Raw genomic sequence first — 22,154 nt, forward strand, 5'->3', positions numbered from 1 at the left:
GAAGGGAAGTCGGTGTTGTGAGGATGAGAGGAGATGAGGCTGGGAAGGTGGGCACAGCCTCGTCTTGGTTGGGGGGGGGGCGGTGAGGGCAGTGGTCTCAAAGGCAATGGAGGCAGTGTTGGGTGTTGGAGGGAGGGTGGGGGGTGTGGCATGACTAGGTCATCCGGGCCGCCCGTGGAGAGCACACGGGAGGAGGGCAGGGGTGGATGCTGTGAGGCCAGGGGTGAGCATGGGCAGTCGGTCCAGGGAAGGTCAAGTTCTGCCCTAAGCTGGGGGAAGTGGGATGGCTGAGATGGAGGGACGGTCAGGCATTGCAGGGGTGGCGGGGTAAGAGGAGAACACCCCGAGGTTCCTGGCTCAAGCAGCCAGGTGGACGGCAGTGCTGGTCACTGGTTCGCAGCGGAAGAGCAGCTTGGGGGACCCCGCTGGGCGGAGGGAGCTGGGCTCCTGCTTGCTGAGATGGAGCTTAGGACAGAGGTCTGGGCTGGTGCTGCACTTGGACGCCTTCACCTATAGGTGGCGCCAGAAGCCCTGTGGTGAGGGTGAGAGAAGGAGCCCTGAGGAAGAGGTGCTGGGCATGGCGGTGTGTGGCCCCTGAGCCCCCTTTGTCACTTCACCCGCACCCCCCTACTTCCTTGACGCTCCTCCCAGGCTCCTGCCAACACAAAAAGGAGGGGCTGCATAGTCCCCGAGGTCCCCAAGTGCAGAGGAAGCCACCACAGAGGTCAGGGTAAGGTGCGGGTGCTGGGAGGCACCTGGGTTACGGGGAGCTTGGCCACCAAGCACAGCGCTCAGCAGCGCTCACACAGGTCAGGGGTGAGAGTTCCCAGGGCCACGGTCCTGCACGCTCTCTGCGGCCTCGGGGTCCTCCCATCCCAGCCTGGCCCCAGCTCCTCCAGGCGGCGTCTGACCGGTGGTCTCCCCGCAGCCCCACCGGCCCGTGCATCTGTACGCTGGGGAGCTCGGCAGCAGTGCCCACCATGGAGGGGCCTTTGAGAAGGAAAACGCTGCTCAAGGAGGGTCGGAAGCCGGCGGTGAGTGCAGACACACCTCGGTCCGCAAGCAGCAGGGGCCTCAGCGAGGGCCTGGGCTCTGGAGGCCGACCGCGCGGGGCTCCAGCCCTGGCTGCGCCACTGCGTGGGCGAGCAGCGCGGCTCCCACAGCTGCACGTGGGGATGGGATAGTGCCGCCGCCCTGAAGGACTCGGCGAGAGCGCCACGTGCACCACGGTGCACACACTGAGCACGCCGTGGACAGGGCTCGGCGGTTGTCTCGGGGACAAGCGGGAGCCTGGAGACCTGGGGATGGGGGCGCACTGCGCCTGGGAAGGGCAGCGCAGCCCGGGAGAGTCCCAGACCCAGTCCTCTCTCCCTCCCTCTGGCAGCTGCACAAAACAAGTCCCGAGACATGGGGACAAGGAATCAGGAGGCCTTGCAGGCTCCACCACTAGCCCCCAGGCCGCCCACGCTGGACCCAGCTGTCACTGGCCCACGGCCCCCACCCGTGGCAGGGCCTTAGTCCCTTGCAAAGGCCTCTCTGTTTTTTCCACCCACGGCAAGCGGCCTGCACACCCGCTGTGAGCTGCGTCGCCAGGCGGCATCCGATTGTGTCTGCTCTGCCTTCCTCCCCTGCTCTGCCCCTGCCTTCCGCTGTCCACTGCCCATGGAGCCCCGGGGAGATGCCCCCTCCTGCCAGCACCCATGAAGGTGCCACGGCCCTAGCCCAGCTGCCGCCTCCATGCCTTCCCGTCTGCTGGTGCCAGACGGTTCCTGCGTGAGGAGGAATCTTCACCCCAGCCCTGGGCCACACTCTGTCCTTGGACCCAGAGCGTCCCAAAGCATCCTGTGACATGGGGCCCTACACCCAGCCCATTACAGCGACTGCCTGCCTCTCTCCTGTTCCCAGAGTCAAGGCCTCAGCCACTCTGAGGCCAGAGCAAGGCAGCGCCCTGAAAGCGGTGTTTTCCCCGGTGCTGGGCCGCCTGGCAGGGGGGCGACACCAGTCCAGGGGTCACGGCCCGTTTTCTGGAGTAAAATAGAAACGTGACGGAGTCCTTACACTGAGGGAAGCCGAGTGTCGTCTCACGAAGCTGCTTCAGTGTGACACGCACACACCCGTGTGCCTGTACACCTGTGGGCGTCCTCACGAAGGTCCGGAAGCCGCTGCTCTCACTTCTGTGGCAACCCAGCGCCACCGGCCTGGGGAGGGGCCCGTGGGCTGTGATCGGCCCCGCCCGCTCAGCCCTCCTCTTCCGAGGGGGGACGTTGGCTCGGCCTCTGCAGAGCCGGAAAGCCCGCCGAGGCAGTTTTCCCCGAACCAGAGGGCGGAGCCCCTGAAGGGCCAGCCGCGGCCCTTGGGCCCAGGTCGCCTGACCACTTAGAAACGGTGCCTCGTCGCCACCCTAGACAGGGCGAAAGAGGAAGGGCTCTCTGAGTGAGGGCACGGGAGGCTGAGGGCTGATGCGCTCAGAGGCACGGAAGAGGACAGTGTGTTCCTCCAGGTGTTGGGTGGAGGTGGCGTGGAGGGAGAGGTGGGGTCAATTAGGAGGGGCCAGGCCCGCCCCCACCACCTACATGTTGTCACCCCGCCTCCCCTTCCCCTTCCGGTGCAGCTGTCCTCGTGGACCAGGTACTGGGTCACGCTCTCAGGATCCACCCTCCTGTACTACGGAGCCAAGTCCTTGCGGGGCACGGACAGAAAGCACGTGAGTCCCATGGAAGGACTCTCCACTTGGTGAACTGCAGGGAGCGGAGGGGCCAGAGCCAGGGCCAGCGGCGGGGTGGGAGGGTGGCCCTCCTTGGGGAAGGGGGGATGTGAGGCGCCACTGAGCTGGTCTTCCTCTCCAGTACAAATCCACGCCTGGCAAAAAGGTCTCCATCGTGGGCTGGATGGTACAACTGCCCGACGACCCCGAGCACCCGGATATCTTCCAGCTGAACAACCCCGACAAAGGTGGGCGGCGGGCCCGGAGCTGGGTGCCGGCAGTGCCTCTCGCCCCCATTTCCTCTTCTGCTAAATGTGTGTTGGAAATAGCGGGAACTTTTGAGGTTGCTGCTTTTCCTTTGCTTTAGGTTCTCATGTTCGCAGGGTCCCCTCCCTAGTCCTCAAAGCTGTTTAGACCATGGTCAGCGCCCACAGCGTGTGGCTCCGGGAACCTTTCTGTGGCCACTGGGGCCCGTGACCCCTGGAGCTGTGGCCTCGGGCTCCTGGAATAAATAATACGATGCTGGATGAGGTGGCGACCGTGTGGACGGACGGGTCTCAGGAGATTTCGGGGACACCCCGGACATGACCCGTGCCGTGTCCTGACCAGGGCCAAACCTGAAAAGAGCCCTTTTACCACCAAAGCTCCAGCGTGAACTTGCCCAGCTGCCTCCCTGTTCCTCTTGGTTCTGCCCTTACCCCTGACCGTGCTGAGGGGAAGGGACAGTTCTGGGCACCATCTTGTCCGGGAGCCTTGTCCACGTTGTCACTCAGAAAAGGTCACACTAGTCTCCTTGGTAGCCGGTGTCACGTGACAAAACCCCACATGCCCAGGCCTTGGATCCTAAACAGCCAGAATAATTGCAATACCCGTGGTTTCACCTCCCCGAGAAGCCACAGGTGTTCCCCTGTCACATACTGTCACAACATCTCAGGACGCCGTTTACGCCCATCTCTGTGAGGTTGCAGGACACTTCAGACCCGTCCCTGGGGCTCGTATTCGCGCATTGATGAGGAAGCACAAATAGAGCTCCATCACTCATCTGTTGCTTAGTAGTCTGACCCCTGTATCTCAGTGTTGATTTCCCTCGAATTTCATGTTACGCATCTGAAACCATTCTTCCGGGAAGGGTCCACAGGCTGCACCAGAGCCAGAGGCACCATGGGTTGCGAGCCCTGGTCCAAAGGGACAGCCAGAAGCAGGGCGGGGGGGGGGGGGGGGTCAGGGATGGGGGGCTCCTCCCCAGCAAGCCCCAGCCCTGCCTCGGGCTGCTCCTGACCTTTCTTCGTTTAGTTCCCCTCGTCCACAGTCGTCTTCATGTCACAGTCGCGGGCAGACCCTCCTGTGTGACCCTCGCCTCCCTAACCCGTGCTTCTCTGCCCGCCAGGCAACGTTTACAAGTTCCAGGCCGGCTCCCGGTTCCACGCGATCCTGTGGCACAAGCACTTGGACGACGCGTGTAAAAGCAACAGGCCTCAGGTGAGGTCACCGGGACCCTGCCTGTCACCCGCAACACCCCTCCCACCCTTGGGACTAGGTCCCAGCCAGACACCAGGGCTCCCTCCCTCCCCGGGAGCCTGTCAGCCAGGCTCTCAGGCACACTCCCACAAGGCCGGCACCCCCGCCCCCGCTCGGCTCGCCGCAGAGCCCGGCTTCAGACCAGAGCGCTGAGTCTAGCCCCCATGCTCTGCGCACTAAGGGAAATGCACAGGAGTGTCCCTCAGGGCTAGCAAGGCAGCGGGTGCTGCATCGCCCCAGGGTTCAGGCCACAGCATCAGTTGAGGTCATCCCCCCAAAAGGTAGTTCGTGGGAATGCTACCGATGGACTAGCCGGCCTCCAGCCCCTGCACTCCCCAGGAATGGCAACAGTGACAGTAACAGCTCACGCGCAGAGAGTCCGCCGAGGCTGCTGCTAAAGGGGGCTGTGGGCTGCCAGGCCCCACCCCCCACCCCAGCACCAGGCACTGCTCGGAAGGCTTCCCAGGCAGGGGTTGACCCAGTCCCCCCCGACATCCCCCTGAGGCAGGTCCTCTCACGGTCTCCATTTTACCCAGAGGACCCTGGGGCTCAGAAGGTGGCAGCATTAACCAGGGGACCTACCCAGGCCTGGCCTGCAGCAGAGTCTGCACCTGCCGCCCCTGAGCTCTCCCACACCGCACCCCCCAGGGGCCTCTGGCCAGTGAGGGGCATGACCACCCACCCTCAGCACCACACAAGGGCAGGCCGGAGCCTGCGGACCCTGGGAGTCGGGGGGCGGGGCGGGCGGCACCTGGCGGCCCCCGAGTTCCCCAGGATCCGCCAGAAGAGGGAGCTGGAGAGCTGGGCGCCGCTCCACGGGGGAAAGCGCACCTGGGCTCGGAGTATAGCGCGGCAGCTGCCCGGAGGAGGTGGGAGCAGCTGGGAGGCGGCAGCCCCGGGCTGGTGGACCTCAGCCAAGGCGAGTTCACAGGACCCTCAGCTGTGCCGGTCACCCCACGGTCACCACTTCCCGGCCCTCAGAGCTGCTCTCTCATAAGCAGCGGGAAGGTCCATGGTGATGAGTCCCCTCACTCTGCGCTCAGTGTGGTCCTGTTCCGGATTTTCTTTTGTAACATGGATGGGGACACGTGATGAGCTGATCGAATTGTAGGTGATAAGAAGCTAGAAAGCAAAATTAGCAGGAAGTCTGTGACAAACAAACAGTGTTCGAGACCCATGCGGGACTAAACTTGTGGTACCACCAGGAAGCTGGGAGTGACCTGCACTCCAGCCCGCTGACGCACCTACCCACCCGCCAGGAGTTTGTCCGAGGGGTGTGCTCACACGCGTGTACAAAGCACGTGGCTAGCGACACACACTGCTCGTCGTCCTTGATAGAAAAGGGCCCTGGGCGCCCCCGAGAGCCTCGGTCAGTCCCCCCGGGGCATCAGCTGAGCTGGGTCATCACCTGAGCTGGGTCATCACCTGAGTAGCGAGGAAGGCGGAGGCAGGTCTGCGTGTGACCTCCCGCAGGTGCCAGGACGAGAGCGAGAAAGCAGAGGGTCAAACGCACGTGAGGGCGACCTCATTTGTGTGAAGATACACGTGCATACTTATTATCGGCGTGTTTGCACATGTGCAGTTTTAAATGGTGTCCGAGAAACCATGGCTCTGGTTCCTAACGTGTCCGCAGGCACCGCTCGCATCAAAGACATGCGGCCGGCCGCCCGCCTGCACGGTGCAGTGCCGGGGTTTCGGTGCCTGGCGGCCCGTCCCCTCTGATGATGCCAAGCAAATGAGGCATTGGCGCTTGGACAAGGCTAGTGCCACCTCAGGTCACAGGAGGAGAGGAAGAGCATCCTGTCCCCACTTCACTGGTCACACCGTGTGTGTCTGGGTCCCCCTGTTAGTGCTGAGGGACCTGGGAGCAGGAGGCTGGGCCGACTCCAGGCCTGACGGGGACTGGCGCCCGAGGGAGCCACCAGCAGAGTGGGGGAAGGGGAGGGAGCAGGGCCCGGCCGGGGGCACCTATGGGCGGGCACTCGGAGTGAAAGCCGTGGTCCCTCTCTGGGAGGGCAGCCAGGCGCGGCAGCAGGGTCGCAGCGGGCAGCCGGGAACTGGGTCAAACCCACGCGGCAGAGCAGGCGCGCGGCCAGAAGGACCAGTGGGCTGAGTTTCCTGTGCGGCCACGGCAAGGCCTTGCTGCTCTTTGTGTGTGTGTCCAGTTTTCAGACCTCGGGGAAAAGGAGCATTTATTTTTCTCCTCTCTTCCCTTTTCGTTTCTAACTTGCTTCCCACCAAGCATCTCCACGGCGGGCTGCATGTGTTACAGCAGCAGACCGCTGGCAGCAACTGAGCAGCCCGCAGCAGAGGAGCTGACCTGCGCGATTTCAGCGAGCCGCGGTCTTCCGGGTGGCGGCACGCGAGCAGGGCGCGGGGTCGGGCCCCAGAATGCACTGCTCCCGGGGAGTCCCAGCGCCTGAGGTCGCTTTTCTTCGGCGGCGGAGGGGATTAAACTTCTTACAGTTGTTTGCAGTGGCCTTGAGATCTCGCAGCCCCGTACCCCTGCTTTGCCGGTTTCCCGTGTCTGTCCGGTGTCAGCACATGCATGCGCTCCTCGCTCTGTCGCCTGCGGCCCGTGTTTTCTAGGGTCCTTGTCAACGGAGCCGTAACTGTCTCTCTCCTCCTGGGACTTGCTCTCCTCCTGCGTGGGTTCCCGAGGTTCCCTGTGTCCACGTGTGCAGCGTTCGCTCGTTGACTCGCTCTGAGTGTTTTGAATCAGTTCTCGGCGAGCCCCAAACCACTTCCTGCCTTTTGCTGTTTCGGGCAGCGCCCGTCCCGGTCTCGTCACTCTGTCCGGGTGCGAGGAGCCGTGCTGTTCCCAGTTCGTTGCTCTGGCCACACTGGTACCATTTGTTTCTGATGAAATTGCCTCTCATCAAATCCCCCAGAAGCCTCCCCAACCCCGCCCGCCGGCAGTGCCCCGGGGGTGGGGACGTCCTGGGGCTGGGGGCATGTCAGCAGCTTTGAGGGGAGCAGCAACACCCTGACCTTGGGCCTGTTGGTCCCCCAGTGCAGGGAGCTGGGATCCTGGCCCGGGACATAACTATGGGGAGGCCCTGGGCTCCAGATCCCCACCGTCTTGCAGCCCCTGTGCCCTGTTCCTGAGGGATCTGTGTCCTCTCGGTCCCTTTCGGACCCAGGGACGGCGGTGGTGGGCATCCCAGCCCTGCCCCACGCTGGCTGTGCACTCACCTCTCTGAGCCTCGGCCCCCTCGGCTCTGTCATGGGGACCCTCCGGTCCTGCCTCACGGGGCTGCTGTGAGGACTCGAGGACGTGATGCGGGTGAAGTCTTCAGAGCGGGGCCTGGCCCGCAGTCATCCCCTGACGGGCGGTGGTGGCCGTCACTGCTGCACCCCGTGCCCCAACCTGCTCGCTCACAGACTAACTGGGCAAGGCCCAGCCCGTCCTTCGGGGGCCCCCCCTCGAAGGACGGGGGCCCCCCCTCCCCATCCCCCTCCCCGTCCCCATCCGAAAGGCCGGAATGTCGACAACAGGCTGAGCTTTCTCTTCCAGGTACCTGCAAACCTTATGTCGTTCGAATAAGTGTCTGCAGAACTCGGCGTGACTTCAGAGGCTCCGGGAGCCCCGCCTGGGACTGGTGGCGCGCACGAGTCCTGGGCATGGGCCGTCGGCCAGGGTGCTGGGAGACTGACGGCCGGACTCCAGGGCCCGTGGCCTGTGGCCTCGCGGTCCAGAGGGCCCCACCGGTGCAGGGGCTGCCGCCACTCCCCAGCGACCGTCATGGCACCCACTCAGCAGCTACCCCCACAACCCCTCTCTGGGACTCGTCCATCCACCAGCTGCTGCTGCCGCCGCTGCTGCCGGGACTAGAGAGCCCTCGGCCCCTGTTGGGTCCCCGGGGCTTTCTCCTGCTCCAGAGATGGACAGTGTCGCCTGCACGAGGGGCCGGAGAGCAGGGACCGGCTGTGGGACCGGCTCTTCATGCCCCAGGTGCACGGGGTCGCTCGCCCACAGGGCCCCTCGGATTTTGTACGACCCAGAAGCGCTCTCTGCGTGTGCGTGCCATATACGTGTGTGTGCAAGCGAGTGTGAACTCTTCGAGAAACATGCATTTTGGCACAAGACTCGTGACATCGCTCATGCATGGGCCTGGAGGCCCCGCTTTAACCTTCAGTGACAGCCTCGCCCAGCGAGAAAGGTCGGAGTGAGAGCCCAGACCCCTCCCGTGTTAAGGGCCCCTTGCATTCTTTTACTGTAAACAAACAATGCCTTAAACCGTGTCTCGTTTTCTGTTCCTATGGGTGCTATTCATCAGGAAGGCCTGCTTCCTGGGCCCGGGCCCTCCCAGGCCTTGTGGTGTCAGCTCTTCTGAGACCGGACCGGCTTCAGGACTGTGGACTGGGCCGCCGGCCTGCTCGCTTCCTCCCACGCCCTTCCCTCGGGGTCCGAAGGCCCTCCTCTGCCCTCCCCCGCCCCCTCGCCCACACGGGAGGCTGGGGCGCTTCTCAGCCGCGGCCGCTCGGAGGCCGCCACGCTCGCTCACAGCGCACGGCCACGCCGCCTCCACCTGCAGGCCAAGGCTTCTGCTCCGCCGTCTCACCCCTCTGCCTCCACTGCCAGGGCGGGGCCCACCGGGGCCCTCATTACACCGGGGGGTTGAGCGACACTGAGGCCTTAGGCTCCCCCAGTATCGCCCCCGATCCAGTCACCAGCAAGTTCAAGGGCGCAATTGTTCACGGCCTCGGTGACGAGAGCGCAAAGCCCTGGGGAGTGAGCGGCCCAGCCCCGCACTCGGTGACGAGCTCGTCACATGAACAACGTCCTTACCTGTCACTGTCATACGTTTAAGTGACTTTTGTTTTGCACAAACACATTTTTATTCAAAATTATGAATAAAAATAAACTTTATTTATGGTAGCTTTATCACCATATCTTCCCCCCCCCCCCCCAACCTGGGCATCTTAGCTCTGAGAAGGAAACCCTACAGCGGTACCAGGAACAACGCCGTCTCTGGGTCCTTGTTGCCGTCACAGCTCCGTAGCTCCCACGGATCACACGATGGATGTCGGACCGCCCCGGCGGTTTCCGGGCAGACGCCTCAGAGCGATGTCTCAGCCGGCCCTCCACGATCGCTCAGCCTCAGAACAACCAAAGGACCCACCGGTGCATTTCGATCAAAGGATGACAACGTTTCTGCAAGTGTGAAGGAGTCGGTGAGGAAAGGTCGTCATCGGGGCCTTTTTCTGCGGTCGAGCCTCACCGGGCCGGTAACGCGCCCCCCTTCGGGGCGCAGTCCGGAGTGCTTTCACGCCAGGAGAAACCGCAGCGGCCAAGGCGAGGCCGTCACACCGCGGCCCTCGGTGCCGTGCGCACTCCCCTGCAGCTGGGGTCCGGATGCACGCACCTGGTTCGTGGCGGCGGCCGGGAAGCAGCATCCAGAGGCCGGATGGAGACGCGAACGCCCCCAGCATCTCTCACCAGAACCCGTCCCCGTTGGCTCGAACCTGCGTTCCATCTGATTCCGCCCGCTAATTTTTTAAAAGTCTCAAGTCTGGATGGACGTGTCAGAATGGAACATCAGCAACGTATTTTCCTTGGTGTTCTCCGTTCTCCAGTTGTCCTGGGTTTGCTCACGTGAAACAGGACAGACGTCCGTCCAAAAAACCTCAGAATTTGAGGCTCCACTAAGTCCGATCATTTTCTGCCTTGGACACATTTGTCTTCTCTCCCACAAATGTTTTCTTCCGAGCCCATTTTGAAATGGCACAACCGCTATTCTTCTCAAAGTGTTTGTTAGTCTTTTCACTGGTCGACACTGATCCTACATCCCACCCTGGAAATATTCTTAGGTTGGATTCTTGAAGAATCTTTGAAGACCTCATGGGCGAAGTCCCTGTAGAACTGGTAAAGACCTTGAACTACAGGAAGGTCCTGGAGACAAGCCGAGAGACCCTGGGCTCCCCCAGCAGGGGCTGGGGCCAAGCGTCTGAGTGAAGAGCAGATGGATGGCCCCCCAGCGTTGGGTGGCCCCCCGGGCTGCCTGTGAGGAGGCCCGTGAGGCTGGGCCAGGAGGGGCCGGCACAGAGCCCGAGGGGGATGGTCCGAGAGTGGACTCTGACCCCGGAAGGAAGCGTTTCCGGCTTTTGCTCTATGTCCGTAGTGCACAGGTGTTTGTGAAACCATTGAAGATGGTATGTCTTGCATGCATAGGCTGTATCTTTTTTTTTTTAAAGCAAACAGGTCACAACATCCCGAAAGGAAACGTACACAATGCTGTCTACAGACGGGAGTAGGTCGGTCGGTCGTTGGTGTCATCATTACGATGCCCAAGAACAGCTCCCTTTGCATCGAACACGTTTCCCCCCCTTCCCATCGAACACGTTCTGGAACTCGAGGTCAGCCGAGCGAGTTCTGATGGCTGAAGTACTTCCTGGAGGACTGATGTGACGGACAGCGGTGGAAACGCTGTTCTGAGCGTGCTCAGTGAAAACGCGCGTTCTCTGCTTCCCCGAGGAAGCCCGCCATCACCCTGTCCCACGGCGGAACCTGAAAAGGAAGACACTTGAGGGGATTCTATATGGGAAAGAACCCCACCCTCTCTTGCCAACTGAATTTGCAGAGCATTTCTCTTCTTGCCAAGATGGCCAGTGTTTCTTTCATCATCTTCCTCCCACCTCCGAAGCCCAAGATGCGCACCTGTTAGGACGCCGTCTGACAGACAGGTGGAGCCGCACCGCCGCTCCTCCCGCACCACCGATGCGTGTGATCAGGTGAACGCTGCCAAACACACAGCCTCGCTTATTTCCAGTGGCCGCAGAAATGACTTCAGTCAGCCCCACGCCACACTGACGTGTGGGGTGATTCCATGTTTAAAAAAGAAAAAAATAACGAGTCCCTTTGAAAGAACAGATTCGCTGCGCAAAACCACCCATTCATTCATTCGTTCGCTCACATCTCCAGCGAGTGTTTCCTGTGAGCCGGGCTCTCTCCCCGGGATGTACAGGGCTGAAAGTGAGAGGGACCGATCCCGCCCTCCACGAGCTGCCCACTCATCAAACTAACAGCCCTCCCACTGCATCTCCTCCGGCAAGACCCTGCCCGTCTCCCAGCACCGAGCACACACCCTGCGCAGGTTCCCCGACAGAGGCTTCAAGAGGCTCCACAGACTGAACAGCCTCTTGACCCGAGAGTTCAGGGGCCAGGAGGACTCGCTGGAGTCTCTGCCCTGGAGGCTGGCTGGAGCGGAGCAGGCAGGCGCGGCTGGGCACGCAGAGGACTCCGAGGGGGAACGAGAGCAGGGTCAGCGTGTTCACGGTGTGTACTCCAGAGGTGGTTTCGGCTTTAATTTCACGGTAAATGGAAGCACAGCGCGGGCAAGAGCTGCATTTCTGGAGTGTTGAGACCTCGCGCCGTGGGCCGCCTCGCAGGCTGCACCGCGGGGTGCACGCCAGGGGCAGCCCGGGTCCCCTTCTGCAGCCGCCGCAGCACCGTGGAGCGTCATCCGTTCTGCACCCACCAGTGTCTCCCCCCGTTTCTGAGCAGCTGTGACCGTTCGGTAATGAAACGGTAGTGATTAATTTATTGTATGGTATAATCTTTAAATAAATTTTGTGCCAAAATGCATGGTTTTTCACTTAGCATTCAAAACGTTGCGTAGAGAGTATTTTAAGTACCAATTTCTTACGTATTCTCCAAAGTAAGTTGAAAATCAGTTTCTACCTTTTACTCCTTCTCTCGTTGACGCTGTTGCCCTCTCTCGGGCTGTCTTTTCCCCAGCAGACCCCCTGCATGCGGTTGTGTAAGGACTTTCTCTGATTCCCGCGAAGCGTCTCGCCCACCGTAACACTGAACAGCAGCTCTCCGGGGTTCTTTAGATTTTGGTGAAGTATTTTGTTACCTCAGTCTTGTATCAAGTTGCTGTATTTTTCAGCTTGTTACACTGATAATAATTGTTTCACTAATTAAATACTTTAATGTACAAACATCTTTGTTTACTTTGAAATTAAATGTGTTTTCCAATGACTATTGCTCAATTTATTAAAGTCACATGCATCCCACTCAGCAAACAGTTGCTGTGCCAGACGCAGACACGAAGGGGGTGCGAGGCAGCTGGGGCCCAGTTAAGGGGTTCATAGAACATGAATGGCACGTAGGACCAGCGGCGTCAGGAAGGACAGTTGGTGCTGTGGATACTCCGGGAGGGAGGTGGGGGACCTGGGGGCACTTTAGGGGATAGCGGACACTTGGAGATTCATTTCAGAGACCTCTGGACACATGGAGGCAAAGAGACTGACAGGAGGAAGAGCAGGATGGGGGCGGGAATAGCAACCAGCCCCCTCTCGCTGTGTGAAGGGCTTGGGGGAGTAACGGGACCCGAGTCTGAAAGGACATGTACTCTAGAGCGAATTCACGGTGTTAAGCAGAAGCCAAGAACCCACTCACGCTTGCTTAAGAGAGGACAGGAGGCTGCCGTGGGAGGCAGGGAGGCTCTTTCACGAGGGTTGTCTCTGGAGACCTGAGGGGAGGAGCAAAGTGGGTTCTCAAGGCCAGAAGGAGAAACCGAAGGCCCTCCCGGTCATCTCTCTCCCGCCCCTTCGTTCCCTCTCCAGACTGGCTTCTTTGCTGGACGGTGAAGCAAGCAAGAGAGCCCTGGGGAAGCAAGTTCCTGAGGCAGCGTGCACCAGGGAGGGGCCTGATCCAGGCTGACCTGGGAGCCCCTGGCCTTGCCTGCCTCAGTTTCCCAGCTAGTGCCTTCCCACGCTGCAGTGGCCGACTCTCCGAGCACAAGCTTCCCACACACACTCCTCAGGCTTTACTCCACCACGACAGTTCCAGGCCAGTATGGCCGCACTTCCCCAGCCAAGACAGGCCCTGCTAACTGGGGGACCCTAGTGCACCTTCCTGCTCACAGTTTAGATGGCACAGTGGTCCCCAGCTTTAGCCAGATGGGGTCGCTGCCCTGGGCCCTAGTGGAGTGTCTAAGACTCTGAGACCAGAGCATCTGACTTGGGGAGGAGGTGAAGATGGTGGGGTGTGATGGTTGTCACACAGCTGGAAAATGATGCAGTGAAAACTCGAACACACGGTTGGTAGCCTGTAAAGCTCCAGCCCCCAGGCTCACTGCATCGGGCGCCACAAACGACCTCCAGGAGGCCGGAATATCGCCTCTTGGTCGATGGAGAGATCTGCGAGCCAACGCCGACTGTGCAGAAGAATGCCCATTTGGCCTCGAAGGAGGGCATGGCACTCCTGCGCACAGGGAACCGGGGTCTCGGCGCTGGAGGCGTTGAGCTGGAATGGGCGGGGCCAGGAGCGCCGGCAGAGCCAGGTTGGGGCGGGGCTGAGGGCAGAGCCCCGGGGTTGCGGAGGGTCGCTGGAGTGAGCTCTGCAGTCTGGGGGCTTTGGAGAGAAAAGGCGGAGCCGTGCCTGTAGGCGAATCACGGGGAAGGGCGGCTTCCAGAGGAGCAGTGTTTCCTTAGAAAGGGCGGGGGGTACTGAGCTGTGAAGGAGCAACGCTCCAGAAAGCCGACTCTTGGGGTGAGGGCAGGGGCCGCGCTTGAGCTCAGTAGTGGAGCGGAAGGTGGGTGCGGCCTGGGTCAGTGCTGAGGGGCCAGAAGCGGGAGGGGCGGGGTCGTAGACCTTCCAGAGTGGGCGTTTGGTGAGTGTAGGCCGAGCAGAGGTGCAGAGAGTTGGCACTGGGGACCCAGGGGGGCCGGCGCGGGATGGGCGTGGCAGGAGTGCGGGAGGGGCTGGTGCGGGTCGCTGAGCCCGGCGGAGGAGTGTCTAGTGGGAGGGGCTGAAGTTCTGGGGGTGGGGAGGCCAGGGCGGGGCCTGGACCCCTCCGAGGAGCAAGGAGTGGGAGGGGCCGGAGTTCTGGGCGGGGCCGGAGCGCGCAGGGCGGGGCGTGGGCTGCAGCGCGTGAGCCGAGCGGCCCTCCGAGCCCCGCCGAGCCCCGCCGAAGCCCGAGCCCACCCGAGTGCGCCCGAGCCCGCGGTCCCCGCCCGGGGCGATGGAGCCGGAGTTTGGTGGGGAGGCGGCTGCGCTCCTGCGGCAGAAGAGGGCGGCGCTGCGGCGCAGGGGGTGCAGCTTCGAGAGCCCCAGGTACCGCGGCCGGGAGGGGTGCGGCCGGGAGGGGCAGAAGCGGGAGACGGCCGCGTTGCGGGGGGCAAAAGGGGGTGACGGTCGTAGGGAAACAGGGGCTGCGAGACGACAGCGCAGGGAGGGGTCGCTGCGGGCAGGCGGGCGGTCTGAGGGTATCGGGCGAGGCGCCCGGGCCGAGCGGACAGGGGTTGTGGGGGGACTGGGGCGCCTGAGCGGCAGGTGCGGAATGGGGGTCGCTCCAGAGAGGCACCTGGAGCGTCGGGAACCCAGACCTGACGAGACTCCCGCAAAGCGTCGGCTGTGTGGCAGGCCCCGAGCAAAGCCGCGGTTCTGGGCGGATTTCAGGCTGTGGCGAAACGAACGTGCCCTGCCTGCCTCTCGTCAACTGCTCAAGGACAAGGGCGGGGAATAGCCCCACTAAACCCCAGGAAGGTCTCCCTCTTCCTGGGAGCAGTTCTGCGCTGCCCCAGGACCCGGGCCGGCAGCAGGCTCCACGTCCTGGCTCCGCCGGCCGCGCACACCTGCTGCCTCGCCGCCCCGCCCATCCTGGCGCGGCCGGCGAGCCCCTCGCGCCTCTCGCGCCCGCGGGCTCCCTTCCTCCGCCGCGAGTGCCCGTGCCCCGCCGGGCCCCCTTCCCCCGGCCTGGGGAACTCCCCTGAGATGTTCAGTTCCTTCGCCTCCCTGGAACCTTGACCCACAAACACGGGCTGCACGGCGCTCCCTCCGCTCTGCCAGACTCATTCCCTCAGCGAGCATTTTCCTAACTTGGAGTGCCTTCGCCCGCTCCGGCGTCGCCGAAGTTGGCCCTGCCATTTTCCAGCTCCACCCCCTCCCCCCGCGCTTCTTCTGGATGACTCCAGCAGCCTCCCCACCAGACCTCCCGTCTGCCTTCTCTCTCCTCTCCGATCCACATCCTCACTGGCCGCAGGAGGGGTCTTACCGAAACTGTCCGCTGTGCTCCTCCGCCGCCTAGCCACCCCGCCCCCACTGCCAGCCCGCCCCCAGGAACCCTCCGTCTCCCTCCGCAGTGATGGGGACTGGGGTGGGACACAAGGAGACAGGAGAGAGGGCTCTGGTCCTCGCTGAGGCCAGAAAGAGGCTTCGCTTGCTCAACTAAAAAACAAAGCAAAGCAGGATCCTAGATACAGGAAGTGAGGTCCTCGCCCACCTCGCCTCACCCCTGAGGTGCTCCGCACTGCTGGGCCAGAGTGTAAGCATCCTGAGAACAGGAGCGCTGCCGTCCTGTCCCTTGCTCTGTCCCCAGAACCTGGCTCGGGCCTGGGCCGTCACAGACATTTACTCTCTGTGGAGTGAGTCGATGCCTGACCAGCTGGTAATTTTTCTCTTAGGCCATGCCTCTTCTCGTCTGTGCCTTTACTCAAGCCTTGCTCCTTTCTCTGCTTAGAATAGTCTTTTCTCTCCTTGTTGGATAATGCCCACCCCTCCTGCTTTGGGAAGGCTTCCCTGGCCCTGAGCTCTGTGCTCTGTCCACAGTCCGCGCACACGACGTTCTTCCACGATGCGTTAATGACCTGGGCGATAGGCGGTTGCCACTGGACTGAGAGACCCAGACAGATGCTTTCTGGGCTGTTCCCATGCCTATGCTCCTGTTGCTGGAACGTGAGGATGAGAGAGGGTGTACCAAGAGATGAGGGAGAAGAGACGAGCCCAAAGCTGGGCCCAGGCTTGGGGAAGAACGGTTCCAGTGGTGCAGGGTGGTGGGACTTTCAGGTCACCCTGTGGTCCCTGCGGTCTGATGCTGTAGCCAGTGGCACTTGTGGCTCTCAAGACTACTTGAAATACAGCGAATGCAGCTAAGAAATGGAGTTAAAATCTTATTTAACTTTCCTTAACTTAAATTTAAATAGCCCCGCATGACTGATGTTGACAATATTAGACAGCACCAGATAGGAAATGTTTTTCCTCCTCTGAATTCTCACTTTTAGCACCGCCCCCCCTCCTTGGTCCTTGTGACCTTGTACCTGAAAGACTAAATGACTTCTTGGCTTCCAGGGGGTTTTCCCCGGCTCTATGCAACACCCCATGGTACTAGCATACAGACCTCAGAAACAGGGATGACCACTTTCTGTTGATGAAAATAATTTATGTTGGCCTGGCTGGCGTAGCTCAGTGGATTGAGCTCGGGCTGCGAACTAAAGCATCGCAGGTTCGATTCCCAGTCAGGGCACATGCCTGGGTTGCGGGCCACATCCCCAGTGGGGAGCCATGTGAGAGGCAACCACACATTGATGTTTCTCTCTCTCTCTTTCTCCCTCCCTTCCCCTCTCTAAAAACAATAAATAAATAAAAATAAAATCTTTAAAAAAATAAACCATATTTAAAAAAAAGAAAATATGTTTGTTGGAGGACAATTTATTTAACTCATCCTTTATTATTGTATATGCACTTTATTGCCAGCCAGTTTCTCATTTTCACTAAAGGCACATTGAGCCCATGTGCATTAGCCTGCGCATGAAGAGGCAATCATTTCCTTAAGATAAATGTGGAGAAGCGATGGGGATTATTGGATCCAAGAAAATGAACACTTGGCATAGTGCCAAAGTGCCCACTGGACAATGGGGCCGGTCCACAGCTCTCCCAAGGACACGTAAATGTGCCTGCTTTTACCCAGCCCGCGCTAGGCATCACCATTCGCAAATGCTCCCCAAAGCTGCACCTTATTGTAACTGAAATTTCTTTGTTTAATCGGGGGATGAAACTGTTCTCGTACTTATTTACAGTTTGTACTTTTAATGAAATATATGCATCCACTTTGTCCATTTTTCCTTTGGAATGTTTATTTTTTATTGAATTGGAGAGCTTTTTATTTGTTGAGGGGATTAATTTTTTGGCAAATATGTAGCAGATATTTTTTGCAGTTCACTATTTGTGTTTTAACTTTGTTTATGGCATTTGTTGATAAAGCTTTTACTATCTTTTTTTTTTTTTAATTTAGTCAAATCTATTTATTCCTCCTGTTTGGGCTTAATTAGAAAAGACGTCTCTAACTTAAAACAGATCAATGGCCATCTACAATTTCTCCTAAGTTTTGGGGTTTTTAAACAATTTTTTAAAGATTTCATTTATTTATTTTTAGAGAGAGGGGAAGGGGAGGAGAAAGAGAGGGAGAGAAACGTCAATGTGTGGCTGCCTCTCACACGCCCCCTACTGGGGACCTGGCCCACAACCCAGGCACATGCCCTGACTGGGAATCAAACTGGTGACTCTTTGGTTCACAGGCCCACACTCAGTCCACTGAGCTACACTAGCCAGGGCTATTTTTGTTGTTTTTAAACAAAATCCCTGTTTAATCTACTAATGAGAATAGTCTCACTCTTAAGTGAAATTGTGAAGAGCTGCCTTCCGTTGGACAGAGTGGGCTTTTGTTGCCGACAGAAGAGTTAACCTGTGAAACTTCGTAACCACGCACGTGTGTGGGCCCCTACCGCATGGCTGTTGTTCCGGAGAGGCCAGGGCGGTAAGGGGGTGTGTGGGTGCTCAGGAAGTTCTGCAGGTGATTCTGCTGGGTGGCAGCAGTGAGAGCCTGTTCGCACTGGTGGGCACGTTGCCAGCTTAGCCTCCCTTACTCCAAAGTCCCCACTTACTCCTCATTTCCTATGGTATCGAGTTTAAATGCCACTGCTTCCTGTCTAGCGTCTGGTCCAACAGTATTTGCTCAGTCACCTCGTGGGCATCGGAGAAAAAAGAGGCATTTCTTTCAGGGTAGCAACTCTCTTTGCTAAAGGCCCCCGTCAGCTCTGCTGACTGGCCAACAGACACAGAACATAATGCATGTGCAGGAGCGCGGAGCGGCCCGGGCGGGCGGCATCCAGGCAGGTGGCAGTGGGAAAGGCTCGCTGGGAGGTCTGGAGGCTATGGGGGCGAGGCGCTTATGCTGTGAAGCCACTTGCCTAGATGCATGGGTCCCGATTTTGTAGGAAGGCATCTCATAGAGCGTTCGAGAACCAGGGCTTTGGAATGAGGCAGACCTGGGTTCAAGTTTCTGTCCTTGCACGTGCTGTGTGTGTGGCCTTGGACAAGTTGCTGAGCCCTCTGAGCCCTGGATAACTCATTTGAAAAATGACAGCCACGCCTGTCTCACGGAATGGAGCGGAGTGTTAAGTGAGCTGATTTATGCAAAGTGCTGAAACCAGTGTCTGGCACAAAGCATACTAAATGGTAACATTTTCGGACAAAAGCAATGAACGTTTATATGAAAGTTCTCCATCTTTCCCTTCCTTTGCCTTGTTAAAATCCTAGCTCTGCCCGTTCAATGTTTCCCCCTCCCCTACCCCCAGAGCAAAGCCCTCCCTTTCTTTCTCCCGTGTTTGAGCTGTAGACACGAGAATAGAGGGGTTGAGGAGGGTGATAGGTGTGCAGTGCTGGTTAGGACTGGCTAGAAAAACACTTTCAGGGGGTGATTCAGAAACACCTGCTTTGTATGAGGGAGGCCAATAGGTCTCCCTATTGTGATTGTTGCTTTAAGATATATTCCAAAAATATACCTGTTATCTTTTGTGACTTTGTGGATACGGTTAATGAACCCGAGTTATTTTTAACTGCTCCACGTTAGCTGAGCTGGGTCATTTGGGCTGCGGCACTTCACGGAGCCGACACAGGTGAGCCAGGGCGTTACCAGGGTTACATACCAGCAGGACTGGCTTGCAAGGCCCACCCCAGAGGTCAGAGAACCTCTACACTGATGGAACCTGAGGCATCCCAGAGATCGGCCTTCAAGACAGTGGTTCCCGGAGCGCGGTCTCTGGACCAGCAGCACCAGCCCTATCCAGAAATGCACATTCTTGAGCTCCAGCTCCGATCTGCTCACGCAGCGTCCCCGGGGCTGGGGCTCAGGAAACCATGAGAACTGGCACTCTCTAGTCTGACACGGTGGTTCCCAGTCCTCACGTACCTGAGAGTCGCCGGGAGGGTCCCCATGCTTCACCCGCAGACATGCACTACGTCAGGGTGGGCCCGTGACTGTATTTCCACCAAGCTCACAGGGAACGCCCGTGCTGCCGCCCTGAGAACGCAGCCAAAGTGGATGGTCCAACCACTCCATTGGGGCACCTCAGGGTTCTCTTCCATGACCGCGCTTGCAGCCGGCCCTCCAGCCTCTGTCAGTCGTGTCTACGGGGCATAACCACGTCGCAAGGCAAGCCTTTGGGTTACTGGGCAGCTCTGTTGCCTTTCCCTGACCACAAAGGTGAAGGTCACTTCATCGTACCTGTCAGCCATCACTCATGCTTGTGGCTCTGATTCCAGGTGACAGCGGAGGCTGGGACCGCAGGGCGCAGACTCAGAGGCACGTGGGTCTCACTCCCGACTACCCGGCAGTCACCACCACGGGGCAGTGCTTCGGCCACTAGCAGGACTAGTAACTCACTGGTGTCTGTTCTGATTGGTGCCTGGCCAGCTGCTAAATGTTTTTAGAAGATTATTGACAGCTATGAATGACATGCCAAGGAGAATTCTTGGTTCGTGCAATTGCCAAATGCTGGGCACGACCACGCTTTGGGAGAAGACAGGTCCAGGTGCCCCAGTGATGTCATCAGGAGTCTCGTCTCCTTTCTGGGTTGGCTTTCTTCTTCTCCACGTCTTTCCTCATGGAGGTGAAGAAAGTTAACTATTCCAGGCATGCTTTCTACCAATGTGCAGTCCCAACAGAAAGACAGGGCCTCTTTCTCATTGGTTCGAGAATGTTACAGGCTTAACCTTCATTGGCTCTCTTGGGTTCTGTGCTCATACCTGAACCAATCATTTTGGCCAGGCAGGGGTAAAACATGCTGGCTGGCCGGGCTGGGTCACGTGCCCAGCCCGGAAGTGAGGGGTTGGATCACTTCCATCCACAAGAGACAAAGACATAGCGATGGTCCACAGGACAGAAGTCACAGTACTGTTCAGTTGGCCAAAAAGTCTGCTGTTTTTTCCATAAAATAAGACATGTGTTTTTTTTATTTTTACCAATAACTTTATTGATTTGGATATTTTGAGTCTGTTGGCTATTTTCTGCTCTTCCTTTCTAGCGGTTAGAGGCCAGGAGTGCTGCTAAACACCCTACAGTGCACAAGACAGCCCACAGCAGAGCTGTCGCTATTTGGCCCCATTTGGCCAAAATGTCAATAGGACCAAGAAACTCCGCAAACGACATTTGACATGTTCAATAGGTCACAGCACCTTCTCCATGCCTGCACAAGTCTTTTTTTTTTGCGTGTCTGTTGCATTTTTACCTTTCTTGAAATAATAACGCATACTACGCCAACAGTGTAGCTTATTTTTTCCATCCTCAACATTAAAATGGCTGCACAAAAATGCACCAGTTCTGATAAGCTTTTTTTTAAATGAATGCTGATATACAGCTGTCACAAAAGTGTTTCAAATGAACTTAAAGACAACTAAGTGCTACTAGAGCCACCCTACAGAAAAAACGTAGTGGGCTTTTGGCCAACCCAATATTACCATAAGAGAGGTGGGTACTGGCTTAGCAAAAAAAAACAAAAACAAAAAAACAAAGGACCATTATATCCGGGAAGCTTTCCGAAATACCGATACCAGCCCAGAGTCACAGAGCTGGGGTTTCTGTGTGCGTGCTTTAAGCCCTTGTCATGACAGACTGCCTTGGCTGAGCGGTCACACTGTGCCTGCTACATTTGGGCACAGTGGGCACAGAGCCTTGCATGGGCAGAAGCTTGTGAGTTACAAATGGAAAACAACATATTTCCTACTTTCCCAAATATTGCTTCCTACATAGCGGCTTCCTGATTAGGGATGCATCTAACCCACGCCTCGCAAGAACATATTTGATGCCAAACAAATGCCTCCTCGTTCCTGCATATGGCGTCCCAGGCCGAGGCTGGATCAGAAAAGAACAATTATCCATTATGCATTGGGTCACCTACTTTTCCTCTCTTCCTTCTGTTTCTCCCGACTCATAGATTCCTAACAGATTTTTGTCGGTTTGTTTGTTTTTTCCAGGAGACACGTTTTTCCAGGTAGTTTTGTAAACAGCTATCTTAATGTACGCTGTTTACATAGTCTTCCTTCTCCCATATTCTGTCATTATTCTTTTTGTGTGAGTCAGGGCTGTGACTGTTTAATCACAAATAAGTCTGCTGCTGTCGGCTTCGTGTGGAAAAACAGCAGACTTCCTGGGAAGGACTATTAACTGCTGCCCTGTGTTGGGCTGACCTAATGGGCTCCCAGGGCCAGCAGAAGAAAATTAATTTTCATATTACGTCTGCTCTCCGATGAGAAGGAGAAAAACCATCTTTTATTATTCACTAAGAGTTTATGTTAATACAAACCAGCTTCCTTTCTTGGAGGAAGACAGCAGTCAAATTAGTTTTGCTTTGGGAAGTTAATATGAGAAATTACGTTTGGCTGTCTGGTTTCCAGAGCTGAAGGTCCGAACAGAGATGAAGTCGGACAGATAACGCTGTAAGAAAATCATAAGTGGTTTGGCCTGAGCAGTGGGACCTGCTGCTGGTTTTTCCCGGTGGGGGTGGGGGGTGGGGAATTCTAAGGCTACGCGTGAATGCACAGATGTGGGGAAGTACAGACCACACCCATGGTGGTCTCAAAGCTAGGAGAAAGATTAAAAATAATGAAGATGATTTACCTTTTTCCCCTGTACTGTCTGAAATCAGGTGTGCGTTTTATACTCGCAGCACCCCGGTTCACATGGTAGGTGCTTAACAGTCAAATGAGGTTTGGGGCTACCTTACTGGACAGCGCAGGTTTGGGCCCTCGGGTAGGAGATGTTTGAAGGAGGTGTCGAGGCTTTTGTTTCGTCCTGTGCGGTGACTGACTCACTGTGAAACAGGGCAGGGTCAGAAGATGCGGGGGGAGGGTGACAGGAGCCTTTAG

General features: G+C 58.1%; 2 protein-coding genes across 13 annotated transcripts in view; both read left to right on the forward strand.

Moving 5' to 3' along the window:
• Nucleotides 1–16,030, forward strand: part of RALGPS1 (Ral GEF with PH domain and SH3 binding motif 1) — a 233,187-nt gene extending 217,157 nt beyond the window's left edge. For 8 of the 9 annotated variants that reach the window (XM_036022249.1, XM_028512846.2, XM_028512854.2 and 5 more), the window contains 5 exons: nt 929–1,034; nt 2,612–2,704; nt 2,847–2,952; nt 4,092–4,183; nt 7,740–12,209. In XM_036022249.1, the coding sequence (XP_035878142.1) occupies nt 929–1,034; nt 2,612–2,704; nt 2,847–2,952; nt 4,092–4,183; nt 7,740–7,769 (427 nt within the window). In that variant the 3' untranslated portion in view covers nt 7,770–12,209. Of the gene's footprint in view, nt 1–928; nt 1,035–2,611; nt 2,705–2,846; nt 2,953–4,091; nt 4,184–7,739; nt 12,210–16,019 lie in introns of those variants that run through there. The other variant, XR_004902354.1, reaches the window with a different exon arrangement.
• GARNL3 (GTPase activating Rap/RanGAP domain like 3) overlaps nt 14,122–22,154 on the forward strand; it is a 117,215-nt gene continuing 109,182 nt past the window's right edge. For 2 of the 4 annotated variants that reach the window (XM_028514249.2, XM_036022244.1), the window contains exon 1: nt 14,122–14,288. In XM_028514249.2, coding sequence (XP_028370050.2) covers nt 14,197–14,288 — 92 coding nt within the window. In that variant the 5' untranslated portion in view covers nt 14,122–14,196. The remainder of the gene's footprint in view (nt 14,289–22,154) is intronic. The other 2 variants (XM_028514246.2, XM_036022245.1) reach the window with 2 other exon arrangements.

The sequence above is a fragment of the Phyllostomus discolor genome, chromosome 3 (assembly GCF_004126475.2).
Source record: "Phyllostomus discolor isolate MPI-MPIP mPhyDis1 chromosome 3, mPhyDis1.pri.v3, whole genome shotgun sequence".
NCBI classification, from domain to species: domain Eukaryota; kingdom Metazoa; phylum Chordata; class Mammalia; order Chiroptera; family Phyllostomidae; genus Phyllostomus; species Phyllostomus discolor.